The sequence below is a fragment of the Podarcis filfolensis genome (assembly GCF_964270895.1).
Source record: "Podarcis filfolensis genome assembly, chromosome: 13".
NCBI lineage: Eukaryota > Metazoa > Chordata > Lepidosauria > Squamata > Lacertidae > Podarcis > Podarcis filfolensis.
In genome coordinates, this window is record NC_139615.1 from 34,786,448 (window position 1) to 34,808,045 (window position 21,598).

Consider the following 21,598-nt stretch of genomic DNA (forward strand, 5'->3'; position numbering starts at 1 on the left):
AAATGATAGCAGCTGAAATCCTATATACACTTAACTGGGAGTAAGTTCTGTTAAAAACAATGGTGCTTACCCCTAAACAACAACAACGACTCTTCCCCAGCTGCTCAGGCTGGCTTAAAGCACATATAAAAACATAGCAAAACATCAAGCATTAAAAACTTCCCGAAACAATTGCAGTAAAGGAAGAATGGATACAAAAACCTATGCAGAAATGGCGAAACTTACCAGAAGACTAAGAAATCAAGATAACAAATTTTTACAAACGAATGGAAATGGTTTATTGAATATTTACAGATAAATTGTAAACAAAAACATTAGCAGGATTATTGTAATAACCTGCAGTTTTATAAGAGTGTGTATTTACAGCAGACAATTAAACGAGCAAGTAAATTGAATTTGAATATGCAGGAGATCTTAAAAACTAGCCGCCTGAGAAACAGTTTCTATCCAAATGCGATTTTGGTTTTAAACGCAGTGTAAGGAGTCTCTATGGGAGTGTATTGTATTTTAAAAATGGGGTATCAGAGTTTTTATGGGTCTAACCAGGTTGGGATAGGTGGGATAGCAGGCTTGTTGGTTTTGAATGTCTTATGTAGACGCCCCCCCCAATTTCGTCGTTCTGTATGGGACAATGACAATAAGGATTATCATATTGTATTGTAATACCCCACGTCCAGTGGGTTGTAAACTCCCGCCTTGCTGTTTCTTTTTTTTTAATAAGATATTTATTAAGATTTTTTATAATATTGCAATAAAATAAAAAAAGAAAAAACAGAATAACAAAAATACAGAATAAAGAAACTTTTCAAGAAAAAAAAAACACACATACATTTTCAATTACTTATTTTCTTTTAACTTGTTTCCCGGACCTCCTCATACCTCCCTTTTTTGTATTCCACCCCAAATTGTTAGTTCAGCAAATCCTTACCATTATATTATTACCTATTTATAATCCTTTTTTTCATATTCTCTTAAAGCATTACAGCTGGAAACCACTTAATTTCAATCCAACATCATTCTAACACTCATTAATTTTACAATATTTCTGTAGATAATCTTTAAATTTCTTCCAATCTTCTTCCACCGACTCTTCTCCCTGGTCTCGGATTCTGCCAGTCATTTCTGCCAATCCCATATAGTCCATCACCTTCAACTGCCATTCTTCCAAAGTGGGTAGTTCTTGTGTCTTCCAATACTTTGCAATAAGTATTCTTGCTGCTGTTGTAGCATACATAAAAAACGTTCTGTCCTTCTTTGGCACCAATTGGCCGACAATGCCCAGAAGGAAGGCCTCTGGTTTCTTCAGAAAGGTATATTTAAATACCTTTTTCATTTCATTGTAGATCATTTCCCAGAAAGCCTTAATTCTTGGGCACGTCCACCAAAGGTGAAAGAATGTACCTTCAGTTTCTTTACATTTCCAACATTTATTGTCGGGCAAATGATATATTTTTGCAAGCTTGACTAGGGTCATGTACTGTTGCTGTTTCACATGGAATCCATGCTCCTCCTAACTTAGGAGAGGCAAGACGCACAATTCTCTCATGCCTCACCTGATCTCCTTGGAAATTCCATACACAGTTTCAGAAATGGTAGCCCTGGTGGGGCAGGGGAACCCTCTGCCAGTCTGGGGAGCCCTGTCAAATGCCTGATCTCCTTCTCCGCACCTTGCTGTGTGCTCAGCACAGCACATGACGGTGTCTTGCACCCGGTGGCAATGACCCCGTTCCCCACCCTCAGGCAAAGTCCACAGGGCGGCGAGCAAGATAAGACATTCTCTGAGCGATCCGAGTCGTGCACAGGGCACTGAACTGCAAGGCAAGAGGATGGCGACATGGCGAAACCAAGCAGCAAGGCTACTGACTTGCCTCTTCGCTGTTTACCAGGAGGTGAGTTTGCCAGATGCCGTGGGACTCATAGCACAGAGCTGGGGACGTTGCTGGAAGAGGCAGCCCCAATGAGCTGTGGAAGGGAGGGAACCTTATCAGTGAGGAAAGGCTCCGACTTTGGGGATATTTTAGGTTTTGAGTGGGTGGGGAACTAAGTTGCCGAGAGGCGAGACATGCTATAGAGAGAAGTTGTTATTCTTCTCTCCCAGTATTGTGTCTCCCCCAATGGAACCGATGGGCAGTCAAATTCGGAACAAAAGAAAAGCAGTACTTCTTCACTTGGCACATTAAGTGGTTTACGGAACTCCTTGCCACAAGATACGGTGGTGCCTCTTAGTTTAGATGGACATGAAGGGTTTTGGGTTTTTTTGCAAATCCAGTCTGATCCAGCATGGCCCTTTTTATATTTCTGCGAATTAATGGTGTGAAGAGTGTAAGATGGTGAGATCTCTTTGACTGTTAAAGGTAGGGAAATAGATTTCCCCTTCCTAACCTGTCCTTTTAACATTCAGAAAGAAGTATTAAAACGGAAAAGGGACGTTGGTTTGTAATACATGACTGAATAGCAGTCTGCAACTGAGGGAGGGTAGGACATCTCCATCCTTAGAAATAGTTCAGAAGGGGATAGACAAGTTTTACTGAAGCTGAAATGAATCCTTTCCCTATTTGCCCTGTAATTTTTTCTGTGAGAAAGTTTGAATTAATTATTTAAATTTGGCAGGGGGTATTGGATGGCAAATGCTGGCTTCAAAATTTAGGCTCATGCTCCCTCACAATACTTTTGATTTTGGCAGGTTTCAAATATGAAATCTCGTGGGCTGTCAAATACTAAGTATTATCATTGCATGTGATCTATCAATTACTGAGAGTGGGCCGTCTTGTTGCCTGGACAGCCAGACCCTCCAAGTGCCCTGATTTCACAGGGATAGCCCCCGAATTACAGAAACTATTCCAGTTTCTTATTTGTTTCCAGACTGTCCTGCTTGTCCTTTTTGAAGCATATTCCCATTTTACTTTGAGAAATATTGGAGGGGATGCAATACGAAGGCCATTGTCTCTCAAGACAGACAGATGCCAACAAGAACGAACCAATTACAGATATAAAAACAGTAGAAATAATTGCATCTATAGAAACAAGGAAAAAATACGTGTAAAATGATTAATTTTATCAATTTACATACTCTCAACAACGTTGCGAAAGAGACTAGTTGGCTTGGCAGCTAATCCAATTAAACATGTCCAAGTGTCAGCGCTTGGTCTGAAGGAATTGGTGTCAAAATTTGCAACGGAAAAGGAGATGTGCCCCAAACTGAAAATTTTAAGAGACTTACATTTTTTAATTACAATTCGCAAGGTTGTTCAAAATAATTTGTGAACTAGAAATCATTTTCTTCTCTATTTGAGAAAGGTGACCAAAGATCGTCGTATTCCTTATCCTTGCAATTAAAATAAAGTTAGCAGTTTGGAGTCCTTTTCCATTTTTCCCTACAAGGCATCTGTTTTTGAACATCAAAGTTAGCAATTTTCCTTTTTTTCTTTTTGCGGGGAGTGCAAGCAGTTAGTCTTTCCTAGGGCACAGAATAGCTTGCCACCATCACTCAGGGGCATAGAAAGGGAGGGCGGTAGGGGTGGTCCGCTCTGAGTGTCATCTGGGGGGTGACAAAATCCCCCCATGGCAGATCGCGCCACCACGCCATGATCAGACCCCCACTAGGAGGATCATGCTGCCGCGCCGAAATCGGATCCCTGCCGAAAGGATCACCCCGCCCCTTGGGCCGATCGCCCCGCCCCCGGGTGCACATCATGTGACCACTCTGGGTACCCAAGCAGCTAGCTCTGCCACTGCCATCACTTACTAACCTCCCATCTTCCCATACCATTTGCCAGGGCTGATGGGAGCTGTGTAATAACTGCTGCCGGGCCATGGGCTCCCCATCTCTGGCATTCCTGCTTCCCCTCCCATGTTTAATCCACACAACAACCCTGTGAGGTAGGTTAGGCAGAGAGAGGGTGACTAAATCACCCAGTGGCTGAGTGGGTATGTGAACCTGGTTCTGCCCAGGGCATCACTCTAACCCAGGGTTCAACAAACTTTTTCAGCAGGGGGCCCTGGGGATTGGACTATATTTTGAAGGGAAAAAAGAATGGATTCCTATGCCCCACAAATAACCCAGAGATGCATTTTAAATAGAAGCACACATTAAATAGAAGCAGATGGATAGAAAAGCAACATATTTTCCATTAATATTCCATCATTAGAGGAAGACAAGGGAAGCAGAAGTGGATTTGCTGCAAGACCAGCTGATTATAAGAACTTCACAACTTTGGAAACTACCGTATTTTTCTGTGTATAAGACGATGCTTTTTGCTAAAAAAAAAAGTTAGGCAAAAATTGGGTGTTGTCTCACACAAGGATAGTGAATGCAGAGGGGGGACGTGCGATTAGTGGCAGCAGCATCTGAAGATTGGCAGTGGTGATTGGGCGGTTGATTGGTGGCTGCGGCAAGGCCTGCTGGTGATTGGATGTGGCTGCGGCAATTGGGCAGGCAATTGGCAGCTGTGAAAAGTGGGCGGGTGGGCTGTTGGTGGAGGTGAGCAGGCAGACAATTGGCGGCTGCGGTGAGGTGTGCGATCGGCAGTGGCTGTGGCAAACGATTGGCGGGCAGGCGGGTGAGCGATTGATGGAAGTGACCTCCCCCACCCCCACCCAAAGCTAAACAACTTAATTTCTTAATTTTGGGTTAAAAAAATAGGGGTCGTCTTATACGTGGGGGCACCTTATACACGGAAAAATACGGTAGTGCCCAAATTTGCTTTTCCTCCTCCGTCCCCAACCCTCCTTTCATGTTGTGTCTTTTAGCTCAAGGTAGGGAACTTGGTTTTTTAAATAATTGGTCCACAACCTTCACTGGCAACTTTTTTTTTTTGGTGAAGATCAAGATAAAAATATCTCACTGAAGGAAGGGTGGGATATAAACTAAATAAATAAATGCACTTTAAATAAAGACATATTCCTTTCCAGTCGTTCACTTCCAGATTCGTTCTCGTTCTAGGTTTTGACATTCAAAGGAGAAGGAGACTGTATGGATTACTCGTAAGTTACAGCTCCAACTTCTTCCTCTAGCCTGTTCTCCTGTACTGAATATGCTAGAAGGACTGGCTCAGACCTTAAATGGATGAGCGTCCAACCTGGGCGTGGGAAAATTGGGTAGATAAAAAAATTGGGTAGAAATTGGTGCAACGCGGGTGGCGCTGTGGGTTAAACCACAGAGCCTAGGGCTTGCCGATCAGAAGGTCGGCGGTTCGAATCCCCGCGACGGGGTGAGCTCCCGTTGCTCGGTCCCTGCTCCTGCCAACCTAGCAGTTTGAAAGCACGTCAAAGTGCAAGTAGATAAATAGGTACCGCTCCAGAGGGAAGGTAAACGGCATTTCTGTGCGCTGCTCTGGTTCACCAGAAGCGGCTTAGTCTTGCTGGCCACATGACCTGGAAGCTGTACGCCGGCTCCTTCGGCCAAAAAAGCGAGATGAGCGTCGCAACCCCAGAGTCGGTCATGACTGGACCTAATGGTCAGGGGTCCCTTTACCTTTAAGACAACAGGGGTGGAGGTGAGGAAAACCCAAGCAAAAAAAATGGCATGGCCGAAAAAACTGGGCTTGAGAGGAAATCCAGATCCTCTCCAGGGTTTCCTTCCCCAGCTCTCGCTGCTGAGAGCTAGAAACTTGCATGCAAAGTTTGAGCCTAGAAACTTGCATGCAAAACGCATGCTGTGCCACTGAGATGCAGCCTCTACCCACAATGTTATGGAAAATTCAGGAGCAGCTGGTTGGGAGGAGTGGTGGGCAAAGCGAGAGCGGCCTTTTTCTGTTTTATTATTATTTGTTACTAATGTTCTACAATGTGGTTTTAACGGGGTACACCGCCCTGGGATCTTTTGATAAAGGGTGGTATATTAAACAGAAATAATAATAATAATAATAATAATAATAATAATAATAATAATAATAGCTTTTGTTTTTCTAAACCTTTGCCTCTCTCCTTCTCCAAGGTGTATAGGCAGCTACTGCACCTGCATTGAATGGAGAATGCCTGGCTGGTCCATGTACGTATGGAGCAAGTATGGGACCCCCTCCCTGGAGAGTGGATTAGGTGGGGGAATCACTGCTTGTGAATTGGCAGGAGAAGACTTTGGTTTGTCCATGATTACACCAGCATTGAGACTGGTCCAATATCAGATCGATGGACTGGAGGATTCCGTTTGTGTGCTGCCAGGGGCCGGGAACCAAATGTGGTCCAGGCTATGCCCCCTTCCCAGCCACACCCCCTCTCCTGAAGCCACACCCAGTGCCGGATTTACATATAAGCTAAACAAGTTATAGCTTAGGGCCCCACTCTCTTGGGCCCCCCAAAAAAATTAAAGAAAAAAATGGGTGTACATTTCCAAAATATAAGCTAAAAAACAAATAAAATAAAACCTACATACAGCAACAGTGTTTTGTGTTGTGTAGGCTCCTGTGATGTAAGTAATGGGTCCCGTCTGCCAGTCTGCTCCCTAAAATATCACTGGTTTGCTCATTTCTATATATAGGGGGCCTACATTCTGCTATTTATAATTATTTATACTTATTAATGGTTTGCATCATATATTTACACCTATTATTATTACATGTTATAGCAAGTTTCTAGAGACTAGATTATGAGTCTTTGTAAATTGTGTCTCTAAAGGAACTTTAGTTATTGCCAAACGCCAGTGTGTTTGCATTATTAAGTTTGTTATGAATAAAAAATCATTTTAAGTTAGAGCTTAATAATTATTTCACTTAACTGTATTTCAGTTCATCAATTACTTTGATAAAAATACCTATTTTTATCAAATGGCAAATGGCTTTAGATACCTATTAGGTGTCCATAAATTACCATAGAGCATATATTCAGCACACACACAAAAACAGTGACAATTTGTTGTTGACAAAGGACAGCTGGACATATAAAGGGCCCTATTACCGTCAGTAGCTTAGGGCCTCATCAAACCTAAATCCAGCCCTGGTCATGTGCCCATCTGCATTATCTAAACAATTCCTTAAGACTTCCTTAAAAACCACAAGTATTATACACCGAAAGGGTCTCATTCATGTCAGCAATCGTGCCGCCACATTCTGCCCTCTCTGCTGCTTCCAGATCAAGAGCGAGGGAAGCCCCAAAGAGAGTGCATTGCAGTAGTCTAATCTTCCACTGCCATACAGTTTTTTCTCTTTTGCAAGCATTTTATCCTGATACAATGCAAATTTGTATGCTCAACTTGCGGGGGGGCGGGGGCTGGGAGAAAAACAATGCCCTGGAGCAGAATGCAGCCTAGAGAAGGAATGTCTTCTTGGTGGTGGGTTTCAGATATTCTGTATTAGCAGCATGGTAAAAGATAAGGACGTGGGTGGCGCTGTGGGTTAAACCACAGAGCCTAGGACTTGCCGATCAGAAGGTCGGCGGTTCAAATCCCCACGACGGGGTGAGCTCCCGTTGCTCGGTCCCTGCTCCTGCCAACCTAGCAGTTCGAAAGCACGTCAAAGTGCAAGTAGATAAATAGGTACCACTCCGGCGGGAAGGTAAACAGCATTTCCATGCGCTGCTCTGGTCCGCCAGAAGCTGCTTAGTCATGCTGGCCACATGACCCGGAAACTGTACGCCGGCTCCCTCAGCCAGTAAAGCGAGATGAGCGCCGCAACCCCAGAGTTGTCCGTGACTGGACCTAATGGTCAGGGGTCCCTTTAACTTTTTTAAAAAGATAAAACATTTCCTTGATGGGGTTTGGTAGATCCAGGAGCTAGACTTATGCTATGCCTCTCCTTTGTCTCCATGCAGAGGTCTCGTCACGGTCATTGGGATCGGCGTGGGCGTGGGCTGCCTGACGGTGCTTTTTAAGTGCTGCTGCGCAATTTGCAAGGACCCGGAGGAGACCGACCAAGAAGAAGTGGCAATACACATGCCCACCTTGCCGCCTGCCTTTGCCCCACCTGTGCCTACAGCTCCTCCACAGCAAGAGAGCATGGATCCTCCCCCCTACAGTGAGGTAACCATCTCATGTGACTCTTTCTTCTGCTCGTGAGAGATGGCAGGTATTCCTGCCACAATGACAGCTAGCCTGCTTCCGGTGAGCCCAGGAGAGATTTATGGACCTACCTCGAATTGAGAAGTCCATGCCTCTTCATTCCTGGTGCAAAAGTTGAGAAAAATGAGGGTGCAAATGTTCGTTAAATCAATTTTGCCTCTTCAAATGATACTGTATGAACCAGGAGTGTAGCGTGGGGAGGGCCAGGGGGGGCTGTGGCCCAGGGTGCAGATTTTTGAAAGGGCCTGAGCAGTGCCGGATTTAGCTAAACAAGCTATAGCTTAGGGCCCCACTCTCTTGGGCGCCCCCCAAAATATACTTCTTCTTAATTGTATTTCACTATTAATATACTTCTTCTGAATTGTACAGTCATACCTCGGGTTGAATGCGCTTCGGGTTGAGCGCATTTGAGTTGCTCTCCGCGGCAACCCGGAAGTAACAGAGCACGTTACTTCCGGGTTTCGCCGCTTGCGCATCCACAGATGCTAAAAATGACGTCATACGCATGTGCAGAAGAGGCGAAAAGCCATCGCTAGTTATGTTTGCTTCTAGAGGCGAACGGGGCTCCGGAACGAATCTCGTTCGTATCTAGAGGTACCGCTGTGTTTCAGTTCAACAATTACTTTGATAAAATACCTATTTTGCTATGTGCCAATGGCTTTAGATACCTATTGTTGTTGTTGTTGTTTAGTCGTTTAGTCGTGTCCGACTCTTTGTGACTCCATGGACAAGAGCACGCCAGGCACTCCTGTCTTCCACTGCCTCCTGCAGTTTGGTGAAACTCATTATTAGGTCCATAAATTACCATATAGCATAGATTCAACACAAAAAACAACGACAATTTGTTGTTGACAAAGGACAGCTGGACATATAAAGGGCCCATTACCTACAGTAGCTTAGGGCCTCATCAAACCTAAATCTGGCCCTGGGTGCGAGGCAGCGTAACCAGGTGCCCCCACGATAGGCTCCCTCACAGTGGCGTAGCGTGGGTTGTCAGCACCCGGGGCAAGGCAAGTAATTTGCGCCCCCTAACCCGTGGATTTGCGCCCCCTAACCCGTGGATTTGCCCTAACCCCAGATGTTGCGCCCGGTGCGGCCGGCCCCCCCTGCACCCCCCACGCTACGCCACTGCTCCCTCAACCAGAACCAGAGGCAGCTCGTTTGGCAGCCGAAGCTTGAGCTGGTGCAGCCACACTCTGTGCCCAGGGTGCCAACAACCTGCACTATGCCACTTATATGAACATAAAAGAAAGTTACCTCATTTATTAATTTATTTAAAAACATTCTTGAATGCCACCATTTCATATAAGATATCAAAATATCAGTCTCATATAGACACACACTAAGAAGCACGTAAAAAATTAAAATCATGGATCACCAGCTGTTAGAGAATACGTTTTCTTAATTGTCTTCATAAGTCTGGCGGGATATACCGAAATATACTGAACCAGACAAACCATGATTACTTTAATGATCATTAAATTTATTACCCACCCTTCACCAGCAGGCCCCAGTAAAGGTAAAGGGTAAAGGGAACCCTGACCATTAGGTCCAGTCGTGACCGACTCTGGGGTTGCGGCGCTCATCTCGCTTTATTGGCCAAGGGAGCCGGCATGACTAAGCCGCTTCTGGCGAACCAGAGCAGGGCACGGAAATGCCGTTTACCTTCCCGCCAGAGCAGTACCTATTTATCTACTTGCACTTTGACGTGCTTTCGAACTGCTAGGTTGGCAGGAGCTGGGACTGAGCAACAGGAGCTCACCCCGTCGCGGGGATTCGAACTGCCAACCTTCTGATTGGCAAGCCCTAGGGTCTGTGGTTTAACCCACAGCGCCACCCACGTCCCTAGGTGAGGCGCAATTATTTAAAATTCAAAAAGGGCTTTTTGTTTCAGCCGTTCTGGCACCTCTCAGGTGGGGGGCCATTCTAAGAGGATGAGGGAAGTGTCCATGGGGAGTTCCGGCCCCTCTTTTTCTAGAAAAACAGCATTTTCGGATATTTAAACAATTAGGGCAAGGAATAGGGGAATTTTTGAAAACACACCTCAAAGGCCAAGTGAAGAGATGTGTCGTCAGCATTCACCAAAAGCTTTATAGTGGTGTTGAAGAGGGAGTTCCACCGCTTTGTGGTGAGGAGCTTCACAATATTTGTCAATCTAGTATAGCCTGCACTGACAGGCAACAGGTCTCCCTGGCCGCAGACAGGGTCCTTTCCCACCATCTGCCGCTTTCTTTTACATGAAGGCACCAGAGATTGAATCTAAGGCTTTCTGCAGGCAAAGCACGGTGTTCGTCCACAGAGTCCCTCCTGACTGGAACTCACTTTTTGCAGATGGCTGTTGTCTTCTGAGAAAGCCACTTCCTCCTTAAGGAGGAGGTGGGGTTGCGGGCTTCACGGCCCCTCCACGTGCCCAGGGGGTGGGAGGGCAGCCCCTGCATGACTGGGGAGTTCCCGGCTGCGTCACCCCCTAGCCGGCCAATCGAGTTGGTCTGGGGGTGTGGCCTGCCCCTTAAAGGCAGGACACAGCCGGGGATCTCCCTCTTTGTCCGCCCACCAGCTGCATCGGTTTTCCTACCCTCCTGCCCTCTAAGGTTTGCTTTCTTTGACCTTGCTATGGACCTTGGTTGGTCGCCGTTGGGGGGACCTGGTAGGAATTTTTCCACTTGGCAAATTGGCACCAACCACTTGGTTTTCGCCTAGCTTTCTGGGTATTGGCGGTTAGGTATAGGTATAGTTCTGTAGATGGAAGAGGGGAGGTAGCGCCATCACCTGCCCCACATATTGAAGGGTAGTCCGATAAAGGATTCCGGGGAGCGTGGCCCTGACCGAAGCCTAGGAGTTTAGGGCCTAAGGCACACCCCCTAACGATGACCCCGGGGGGAGTTCCTAGTTGATGTGCATCAGCAGGACTCCCCCGACTGGTGGTTAACCCTTCCCAGACTTCAAGCGGACGGGCTGAAGTCGGATATAGTCAGTTAGGACCAATGCCTAAGCCAATACCGCTCATCACCTGTAACCAATAAAGTTGTGGCCTTTTTTTAGCCCATTAACCTTAATAATTGTGTCGTGTGTCATTATTTCCACCTGGGGGGGGGTCGGGAACTCGCCACGCAACCTTCTTTCCACCCTGTAGAAAATCTCATTCCCTTTTCATTCCCGATGGTTGGGTTGGGTAGATGTGTGTGTTTAAGAGCCCCCCCCCCAAAAAAAATTCTTCATGTTTTGACATTGACACCGTTCCTATCATTCTCTCCAGGTTGCTTGGAAGCTACCCTGTTACCCAACTCCTGAGGGACAGCCGCCTGCTTATGACAACATAGCTCTGGATATCTCCGAGCCTCCTGCATACATAACCGAAAGATGACAGCTGAAGAGCGCCGTGTTTCTGCTGCTATTACAACCAGAACTGTGAGAAGAACATAAAAATAATAATAATGGGTGGATCGATCGAGGCTCGCATTCCCTTCCCAGTCTGCGAGGTGTCCTTATGAAGCACAAAAGTGGGGAATATAGATGATGGCCTTTCCCTTCCACGAACATTTGGTATTCACAGATATACTGCCTCATGAAGGTTCCATTAGACATTATGCTGAATAGTTGTTGACAGATCTGTGCTTTATTATTACTTTGCCTAACCCCTGTTAAAAATCTCTCCGAGCTTGTGGCCACCTTCACATCTTGTGGGACTTACTCCATGCTTATCAGTTATTAACTAATCAGGCTAGTAAGTGTATTATTATTGTTGTTGTTGTTATTATTTATTGAACTTATACACAGCCCTATACCCGGAGGTCTCAGAGCAGTTATCTGTTGAAGAAGCACCTTCTTTGGTTCATCAGATACAGAAGAAAGTGTCTCCATACTCATTGCCTCCACAAGGCTCTTAATTCTAAGCTACAAACCTCAGCCACAGTTCCCCCCCTCCTTTTAATTCTCTCGTCAGCTGAGGAAACCTCCCTGTTGTTGTTGTTTTTAAAAAAATATTTATTGATTTTTCAAATTTTGCACATTTCCCCCTAGACATTGGACTCTCCTTGTGACTTCTCATCCACCCTTCTATGATGTTCTATGTTTTCCCTTGTGCTGCTTATTATCTTTATAATTATCATCCTAAATTATTCATCTGACTATTTCTAAGCTGTTACTCGTATTTCAAATCCTGTTCGTGTTTTCATAAAACTGTTTCTTTAGATATGCTATGAAATACTTCCATTCCTCCAAAAACGTTCCTTCATTTTTTATCTCTAATTTTGGCTGCTAACCTTGTCATTTCTGCCCATTTCTCCATCATTCTTATAAACCATCTGTCTTTCATCGGTATCTCATCTTCTTTACATTCTTGAACTCCGCGTGTGATCAGACGGAGAACTGTCTGCACTACACACTTCTGAAATTCGGTTCCTAGGACTTCCAGTTCAAAGGGTTGTGTGACTAACCAATACAGTCGTACTTTGGTTCTCGGACAGAATCCGTTCAACTTCTGAAAACGTTCTAAAAACCAAGGCTTGGTTCCAGTTGGGGGGGCCACCAGGTGGCGCATTGGAAGATGGCCGACAATAACATCTCTCCGACCCACATGAGGTAATTAAGAGACTGCTATGGGAAGTATGCAGCCTTCCCACCACCCCCAAGGAGATGGGGGGCTGCCTTGCCAGCGGTGGCCACAATGTACCCCCGGATTCGAAAGAAGGGGGTGCCGGCCACTTGGCATGAGCCCTCGGTGAAGTTGGCTCTTCCTGACGCCGTCTCCAATCAGCGCCCGAGTTCGCTTTAGCTCGGAAATATAATTGGAAACATATAATTGGAAAGAAGCTAAAGCACATACATCAAGCGAAATTCAGGAGATAAGACTGCTGATTAATGGATCTCTGTGACCGGAGCGACGGATGGGACAAATAAATCAAGCGATGAACCACCATCAAGAGACTGGTACGTTTGGAGTGAAATGAAGGGGGGTGGAGGAAAAAACTTTTTTTTTCTATGTCTTATGTGATTATTAATAACCCTCCACCTCAGAAAGAAGTTCGTGGCATTTTATTAAACACAACCAGGAATTCAAGAACTGTGTGGGATGAATTATAGATCAAGGAGATGATTTGTAAACAAAGGAGAACGGAGGAAAATTTTATGACGCAGTTTTAAATGGCGTCTCGCTGGGACAGGCTTGCCAAAGAAAGACGGGGGGGAGGACCAGGATTATTGGAATGTGAATCATGACTGAAATACGATCTAAGCCTGGCAGAGCCCCCCTGATATTCTGATATACTTGGCAAGCCTGGAGAATTAAAGGACAGACTGAGGATAATTTTTTTACGGAAGTGTGGACTGGTGTCTGTTCCTAAGTGATAATTCTTGGAGAGTGTAAAACCCACGCAGAAGATGTTTGTTTCTAATCCGCTTGTGAAGATTATCAGAGATTGCAAAGAAAGGATTATATGATAACAACAAGAAGATGAAGAAAGTAATAAAGAGACTATCTGGACAGAACTGGATAGAACTGTTTAATTAAAGCAGCAACATAAGAGATGCTTGGACCCCCGTTTGGAGCTTGAAGTATGGGTACCCCCAATAAAATTTAAAAATTTGGCTGTATAATTTGGAACTAATGTGATTTGGAAATAATGTGATTTGATTGGCCTGTTAATAAAAAATATTATTTAAAAAAAGGGAACCAAGGTACGACTGTATAGAAATCAACACATGGTGAATTATATGGGGGATGTTCTCTGGTATGTCTGCTTGTTTGTTTATTGACCTTTCCTCCACGGACCTCAAGATGGCAAACGTGGTTCTCCCTGCTCATCCCCTCCAGCTCACCCACCTCCCCTCAGACTAAACAACATAACAAGGTTATTGGGAGAACAAAACAAGGCTGAGATGAGGCTGGAGAGACAGTGACTGGCCCAAGGCCCCCCAAGTGGGTTTCTTAGCCAAGTGGGGATGTGGACCCGGGTCTCCTGGATCCTAGTCCATCACTATACTACCCTGGCTTGTAGGTGTTATGTACTGAAGTTCTCACCCTGGGCCAGCAGGGGGATACTGTAGATAGTTATGCAAATGAAGGATCGAAAGTGACGTTCAGTGATTGGATAGTTTTAGAAAATGGCAACAGTTACATTGTTCTGGAGCTCTATATAAGCAGGCTGACTGAGCTCCTCAGTCAGTTCTGTTCCAGCTTACAAATAAAGAGCTGCTTTGGGAGAATCGCTGTGTCGTCTGCTATGTCTACCCACAACTTAACAGTAGGCATACCCTCTGCAAGAACTCCTCCAGGAGAATATATGGCTCTTTCCCTTCGTTTATAAGGTTCTACGAAATCCACCTCATGGCAACCTCCCTTTCGCAGCACCAGTGAGTATGTTGCTCAGAAGCAGTGCTTTTTTTCTGGGGGGACGCAGGGGTAACGCATACCCCTAAACATTTTGTGAACCTTTGTACTTTTGTCCATTTACTGTATTTATTTCCCCCGATTTGAACTATAAAATGGTGATTTTCTTGAGTCAAAATGAGAATACAGTGGTACCTCGGGTTACGAACTTCATTCGTTCCGGAAGCCCGTTCTTAACCCAAACCTGTTCTTAACCTGAGGCGCGCTTTCGCTAATGGGACCTCCCGCTGTTGCAGGTGCGTGATTTCCGTTCTCATCCTGGGGCAAAGTTTGCAACCCAGAGCAACTACTTCCGGGTTAGCGGAGTTTGTAACCCGAAGCGTTTGTAACCCAAGGTACCACTGCACCCCCTAAACATTGTACCAATGCCCGTCATGCAAGGCAACCAGGAATCTTAAACGGGGCAGGTCTGAGATTGAGAAAGTGGTTATCGTGTGGGATTTCCAACCAGAAGATCTGCACACATTTATTTCTTGCATATTAGTGGATTCCCAGGGACTGACTGGAACCAAATCTTTGAAACGTCTCCTCACTCCTTCCCCTGGTTCTTGTTATGGTTGTGTTCATCTGAAATGTTATCCGGCATATCACCTTGCTTGTAGTTTCCCAAGCAATGCTACGGTCACTTGTAGGTAAGGAATCAGTACAAATCTCAATCTCTCTCTCTCTCTCTCTCTCTCTCTCACACACACACACACACACACACTTCGGCTTCCAGATCTAGCCCTGCTGGATGAGACCCAAAGGCTTATGATTTATTTGATTTATGTCATAATTGCAATGTTCTGCCATGTTATTATTTATTGTATGTAAGCTGCTTTTTGACTCATGTTGAGTGAAAACCAGCACAGAAATAAAATAAAGGAAATGAAATGAATTGAATCCAACACACAGTTTTCCACAGTGATTAAGCAAATAGCCTTCTCCTGCTCTTGTTCCTCAATTACTATAAATTTAGGGTTGCCATACACCCGGGATTTTTCAGACATTACTGGGATTTGTCAGGAGTGTTGATTTCACCCCCTTAAAAATAGCTCAAAAACTTCAATTTTCTTGGAGATTTTGCCAAAAAACTTTTGTGTCTGGATTTTCACTTTTTGAAAATGAGAGTACCCCTAAATATTCTTTTTAGAAGAAAAAAAGCACTGCTCAGAAGTAACAATGCCAACCCTATATAAATTAGCAAATGCAAATTTTATGCAAATCTGTGTCTTATTTGGGGGCTGCAGCTCCTCTTTTGAAAAGCAATGGCATTGCACTTCTGTGAAACATACAGTCTGCAGAACTAATATCACAACATTACATAATATGGTACACTTGAACTTCTGTATAAATATGGACTTCCATGTCTGTTCTGATATTAAAACTTCTGCTGTGTTGGTCCATTTCCTTCAGTGTTACACACACAAATCCTTTCCTATGTTTAAAATTTGTGTACTTATTTCTCAAACTCAGTTAGACTGGTCCTTGTGTTTCCAATGCTATTTTTCCAGGAAAAGAGGTGCTGCAGCTCTTAGAATGGCGATGGGACCCACCTGAGACAGGAGCTCAGCTCCAGCTGAAAAAAAGCCTTGCATATACATTATACATATGCATAACAATTCTATTGAATTTTTTAAAATGATTCTCTGTGTGTGTGTGGTTTCAGCACTTCTTAATTTGACCGTAAGCTGCTTTGAGTTTCTGTCAGGGAAAAAGGTGGGGTGTCAATAAATAGGTCATCATCTCCTGTGTTTTCAGCCGCATTGAATTCCTGGGCCCACTATCTGGCTCCGCCACACCCTGATTTCGCTTGGAGTCCTTTCCTTCCCCGCTTCACAGCCAGCGATGTTTTGCTCTTTGGACTGCACTGTGGCGACGCAACAAGCTTGTCACCAACTACATTAGGCCAGCTGCCAAGAGGGCACCATGACCGGCACCTGACACTGCTGAGGTGGTGAAACATTGTCATTCCAGGGAGAAAAGTGTCGCGACGGTGCTTCACGACTGAGTGAAGCGGTCTGCGGACTTACATTGGAAGACAAACCAAAATCTTCGCAATGCAAGGTTTTAAAGCTTATAAATTGAAGGCTGGCTTGGCACCAACACCCAGCGTCTGTGGGCAGTTAGGTAAAGGTGAAGGGACCCCTGACCTAGGTCCAGTCATGGCTGACTCTGGGGTTGCGGCGCTCATCTCGCTTTATCAGCCGAGGGAGCCGGCGTACAGCTTCCGGGTCATGTGGCCAGCGTGACTAAGCCGCTTCTGGCGAACCAGAGCAGAACACGAAAACACCGTTTACCTTCCCGCCAGAGTGGTACCTACTTATCTACTTGCACTTTGACGTGAACTCAAACTGCTAGGTTGGCAGGAGCAGGGGCCGAGCAATGGGAGCTCACCCCGTCGCGGGGATTCGAACCGCCGACCTTCTGATCGGCAAGTCCTAGGCTCTGTGGTTTAACCCACAACGCCACCCACGTCCTGTCTGTGGGCAGTTACTGAGGTCCTAATTCACCAGCAGTACATGGGCCTGACTTGTGTAGGGTTCCCCATATTTCAAGAAGTAAAAATCTGGACACAAAAAGTTGAGCTTTTTGGTGAAAGGTTTTTTTGGGGGGAATTGCCCCAAAAGATGGTAACCGGACATATGGCAACCCTAGACATCTGGCTCATCCAGACTTGCCCTTGCCCTGCCCCTTTCCCCCAGGGAAACCCAATATTTACCACTGAACTGGAGCAAACCTGAGCCAGTTTTTCTCCAGATAGATGTTTGCTCCAATTTATTGCTAAAGAATACCTTTTCCCGAGGAAAACAGCAAGGCCAAAACCACTCAGGCCCAAGCCTAGAAAGCACGGGCCCAAGTGAAAACCACTGGAACCCTTTGCAGTGTTCTTAAATCCCAATGGGTCTACTCTTGAGTAAAGCTTGAACATCGCCCATCACCTGCATTTCTCAAGAGTGGGGCAATCGGACGAGTTGCTATCATGCAAGCTCTGTCTTGCTAACAAGCACAGAAAACCCCGGCGTTCCAAATTTCCCCAAAATGCCACGAGTTTCAGCCCGAGAAGCCGGAAGAAGACACAAGAAGACAAGAGTTTCGAATTTTGTGTGTTCTTTCTTTGAAATTTAATAAAAGTCAACAGAAATGTGTAACAAAAGGGGTCCGTTTCAGTAGTGGCTACAGGGGCACAACGTGCACCAGAGAGAAGAAAATAAGTTACAACAGCATTCTGGGTTCTCAAAAGCAGCTACTTCTTTCTCCTATTAATTAGGAGTATAAAACAGGACGAAGAAAAGGGAAAGTGAGGAAAGTGTAAACATAAAAACAACCAGGACAGCCACCGATGCCAGACAAACAGCTGGAGAGGTAGAAACAGATTTTTAGAAAGAGAGGCAAAGGTAACGTTCTTATTGTCTATTGCAGGGGAAGGTTTAAGCCTCCCAGATGTTGCAGAACAACAGCCCCATCATCCCCAGCCATTGGCCATGCTTGCAACATCTAGAGGGCCTAAGCTTCCTCACACCTGTTCTCATGGAATCACTGTAGAGTTGGAAGGGACCCAAGTGGTCATCTAGTCCAACCCTCTGCGATGCAGGCATCACAGCTAAGTGATTCCGTTGAGGTCCAAATCTTACCCCAAGTTGGTAAATGTTTGGCAGTGTTCGTGCTTTATCCTTGGCAGTTACACTGCTAGAGAGATGGGCTTCTTTAAAAGGGCAGTTTATTTAATGTGGTTATCATCTCTCCCCCTGCCTCTGCCCCCTATCCCGGCAGTCTGAATTTGATATAGAAGCCAACCAGATTGGTTCCTGAATTTTACATCTGCCTTGGCAGCAGGTTTTCCAACAACTTGCTCGCTGCTGCCCTCTGCTGCCCGTGAGCATCCTTCACGCGAGGCATCCTCCTCACTCTGCCTAACAGAAGGGCCGGGCCCAGATTAATTCCAAATATCTCAGGCATATGGATCAAAGTGTTAAAAGGGACGCAGGTGGCGCTGTGGGTAAAACCTCAGTGCCTAGGACTTGCTGATGATAAGGTCGGTGGTTCGAATCCCCGCGGCAGGGTGAGCTCCCGTCGTTCGGTCCCAGCTCCTGCCCACCTAGCAGTTCGAAAGCACCCCTAAGTGCAAGTAGATAAATAGGGACCGCTTTATAGCGGGAAGGCAAACGGCGTTTCCATGTGCGGCGCTGGTGCTGGCTCGCCAGATGCCGTTTCGTCACGCTGGCCACATGACCCGGAAGTGTCTTCGGACGGCGCCGGCTCCCGGCCTCTTGAGCGAGATGAGCGTGCAACCCTAGAGTCGGACACGACTGGCCCTGACGGGCAGGGGTACCTTTACCTTTAAGAAACCATTCTTCCATAGGTTGCTCTTCCCACATTTCGTTGCATGTGAGCACATAATATAAACATGGCTCTCGCCTACCATAAACCAGTGCACCTACTGATGGTCGCGATTTCCCCTAGGATAACGCATTTCTGTATGCTGCGTTCACTAATTCATGCATTTTCGCAAATACTTTCCGCTGTAAGATGCCTTTTTGTATATATACTCATGTTGGAGAGCTATATTGTTCATTCAAGGAAGTGCAGTTTCTGAATAATATGCATTTCGATCGAAGAATTGTTTTGGGGAAGTGCCAGCTTGGTTGGTTTGCATTAAAATGCAAAGGGAAATCAAACCTCTCCCCCCACACACACCAGGGCGCATTATCTGCTGCTGCAACCACTGTAGCCGACAGCACCACTTTTACCTTTATTCCACCCGAAATAAAATGGGGGAAAAACAGCCACCAACTTTGCCAAACAAAGCTCAGCAACTTCTTTGTCTGGATTTTCACTTTTTGAAATATGGCAACTCTGTATGAATTAGCAAATGCAAATTTTACGCAAATCTGTGTCTTATTTGGGGGCTGAAGTGCCTCTTTTGAAAAGCAATGGCATTGCAATTCTGTAAAATATACAGTCCGCACAACTAATGTCACAACATTACATAATATGGTACATTTGAACTTCTGTATAAATATGAACTTCCATGTCTGTTCTGATATTAAAACTTCTGCTGTGTCGCTCCATTTCCTTCAGTGTTACACACACAAATCCTTTCCTATTTTTAAAATTTGTGTACTTATTTCTCAAACTCAGTTAGACTGGTCCTTGTGTTTCCAATCCTATTTTTCTAGGAAAAGAGGTGCAGCAGCTCTTAGAATGGCAATGGCACCCACCTGAGACAGGAGCTCAGTTCCGGCTGAAAAAAAATCCCTGCATATACATTATACATATACATAACAATTCTTTTCTTTTTTTTAATGATTCTCACTGTGTGTGTGGTTTCAGCACTTCTTAATTTGACTGTAAGCCGCTTTGAGTCTCTGTCAGGGAAAAAGGTAGGGTGTCAATAAATAGGTCATCATCTCCTGTGTTTTCAGCCGCATTGAATTCCTAGGCCCACTATCTGGCTCTGCCACACCCTGATTTCGCTTGGAGTCCTTTCCTTCCTGGCTTCACAGCCAGCGATGTTTTGCTCTTTGGACTGCACTGTGGCAACAGCAACAAGCTTGTCACCAACTACATTAGGCCAGCTGCCAAGAGGGCACCCTGACCGGCGCCTGACACTGCTGAGGTGGTGAAACACTGCCATTCCAGGGAGAAACGTGTCGTGATGATGCTTCATGCCTGACTGACACGGCTTCCGCTTGAGTGCAGGAAGCTCCTGCGGCCAATCAGAAGCCGCACCTTGGTTTTCGAACGTTTTCGGGAGTCAAATGGACTCCTGGAACGAATGAAGTTCAGGAACCAGGGTAACATTCTACAGTCCAAAACCAGTCCATATCGTCATATCAGTGTCATAATTTTTGACCTGGCGATATATCACAAATCATGGTGTGTATGTGTGTGCACTGTGCAAAAATCACAATGTGGGGAAAACTGTGAAGCCAGCCAATGCAACACAAAGCCATCCTTATTTCAGATATATTGATATATTGCGATGTTTAAAAAGGTAAAGGACCCCTGACAGTTAAGTCCAGCCACGAACGACTCTGGGGTTGTGGCACTCATCTCCTCAGCAGTGCGACAGAAGAGTAAATGTTACAACCCCCTGGACACCTCGGATGTGAAGCTTTCCTTCAAAGTTCTCCTTGGCAACCTGCTAAAAAAACAACCACCAAGGGGTTCGCAGCACAGCAATAACTTGAACACCAACACCAGAACTAGGGTGGCAAGATAGCTGCCATGGCTCATAGGTGACGTGAAGTTTCATCTGCTTTAGCATTTTAATGTTTTGTATCTTTTAAAGTGTCATATTTCCCCCCTGGTTTTCTTGTTTTTATCTTTTCGTTAACCGCTTTGAGGCTTGTTTGCTTTTGTAAGCGAGAGCTGTAGAAATGCTTTGAAATAAAATAAAGTAAAATAAAATAGGTACAGTCAAACCTCGGTTCTTGAACGGCTCTGTTTTCAAACGTTTCAGCTCCTGAACGCCGAAAACTCGGAAGTAAATGCTCCGGTTTTCGAACCCGAATGTCAGAAGCGGCTTCTGTTTTGAGTTTCCCTATTGAATTGAGGCTTCCTCTTTCAATTTTCAAATGTTTTGGAAGTCGAGCGGTGTTCTGGAATGGATTATGTTCAAAAACCGAGGTTCCACTGTATTGGAATCTAAACCTCTGTACTGGTCCCGTTTGTACCTAGGTATTGTTCTGGCCGCAGCACCCTCTTGAGTTTGCCTGCAGCAACTGCAAGGGAAAAATCCGAACGCTCTTAATCGGAAAGTGTCGTTCTTATTCTTCTTTATAAATAAATAAATAGATAACTATAATAACCATAATAAAAATTCAGAACAGGAAAACATGTACAATGCTTCTCTCCCCCACCCTATAGCAATGACAACAGGAAAGGACCCACCAAATCAGTTAGAAGAGAACCTACCGAGCTTTCAAAACATCCAGGACAAAAACACCATCTAAAATGTGGCGCTACTGAAAATAACACGACACTCTCAAGAGAGACGACTTTTCTATCACACACGCACACACAATAGACAAGATACTGAACTGTTCATCTTCTTTAAAGTAAAGGTAACGGTAAAAATACATGACAGCAGACTGCACTCCTTTCCAAAAGAGAGGGAGAAAGATAGAAATTAAGAATGTGACATTTCCAGTATGAGACTCTGTTGCACAGTATAAACATTTTATAAAAATAAATAAGGGGAAAGAAAGCCACTATATGCTGCCAGGTCCGTGAAG

General features: G+C 45.1%; 1 protein-coding gene and 1 long non-coding RNA gene across 2 annotated transcripts; both read left to right on the forward strand.

Moving 5' to 3' along the window:
• Positions 1 to 1,486: 1,486 nt before the first annotated feature.
• Positions 1,487 to 12,595, forward strand: TMEM92 (transmembrane protein 92). The gene is made up of 5 exons (XM_083583694.1): positions 1,487 to 1,889; positions 4,943 to 4,983; positions 5,936 to 5,989; positions 7,744 to 7,951; positions 11,247 to 12,595. Exons 1-5 carry the CDS (start codon positions 1,827 to 1,829, stop codon positions 11,352 to 11,354), a joined length of 474 nt encoding a protein of 157 aa, XP_083439820.1. The 5' UTR covers positions 1,487 to 1,826; the 3' UTR covers positions 11,355 to 12,595.
• Positions 12,596 to 13,657: 1,062 nt separating this feature from the next.
• LOC310748168 lies at positions 13,658 to 15,260 on the forward strand. Its single transcript, XR_014541150.1, has 2 exons — positions 13,658 to 13,986; positions 14,237 to 15,260. It is a non-coding gene; the product is annotated as an uncharacterized lncRNA (long non-coding RNA).
• The last annotated feature ends 6,338 nt before the right edge of the window (positions 15,261 to 21,598 follow it).

Excerpts from the sequence above, each read along its gene's own strand:
- TMEM92 (XM_083583694.1), top strand. The coding sequence starts at position 1,827 with ATGGCGACATGGCGAAACCAAGCAGCAAGGCTACTGACTTGCCTCTTC. Across the intron at positions 4,984-5,935 it reads GGAGACTGTATGGATTACTC|GTGTATAGGCAGCTACTGCA; the intron begins GTAAGTTACAGC and ends TCCTTCTCCAAG. Across the intron at positions 7,952-11,246 it reads ATCCTCCCCCCTACAGTGAG|GTTGCTTGGAAGCTACCCTG; the intron begins GTAACCATCTCA and ends CATTCTCTCCAG.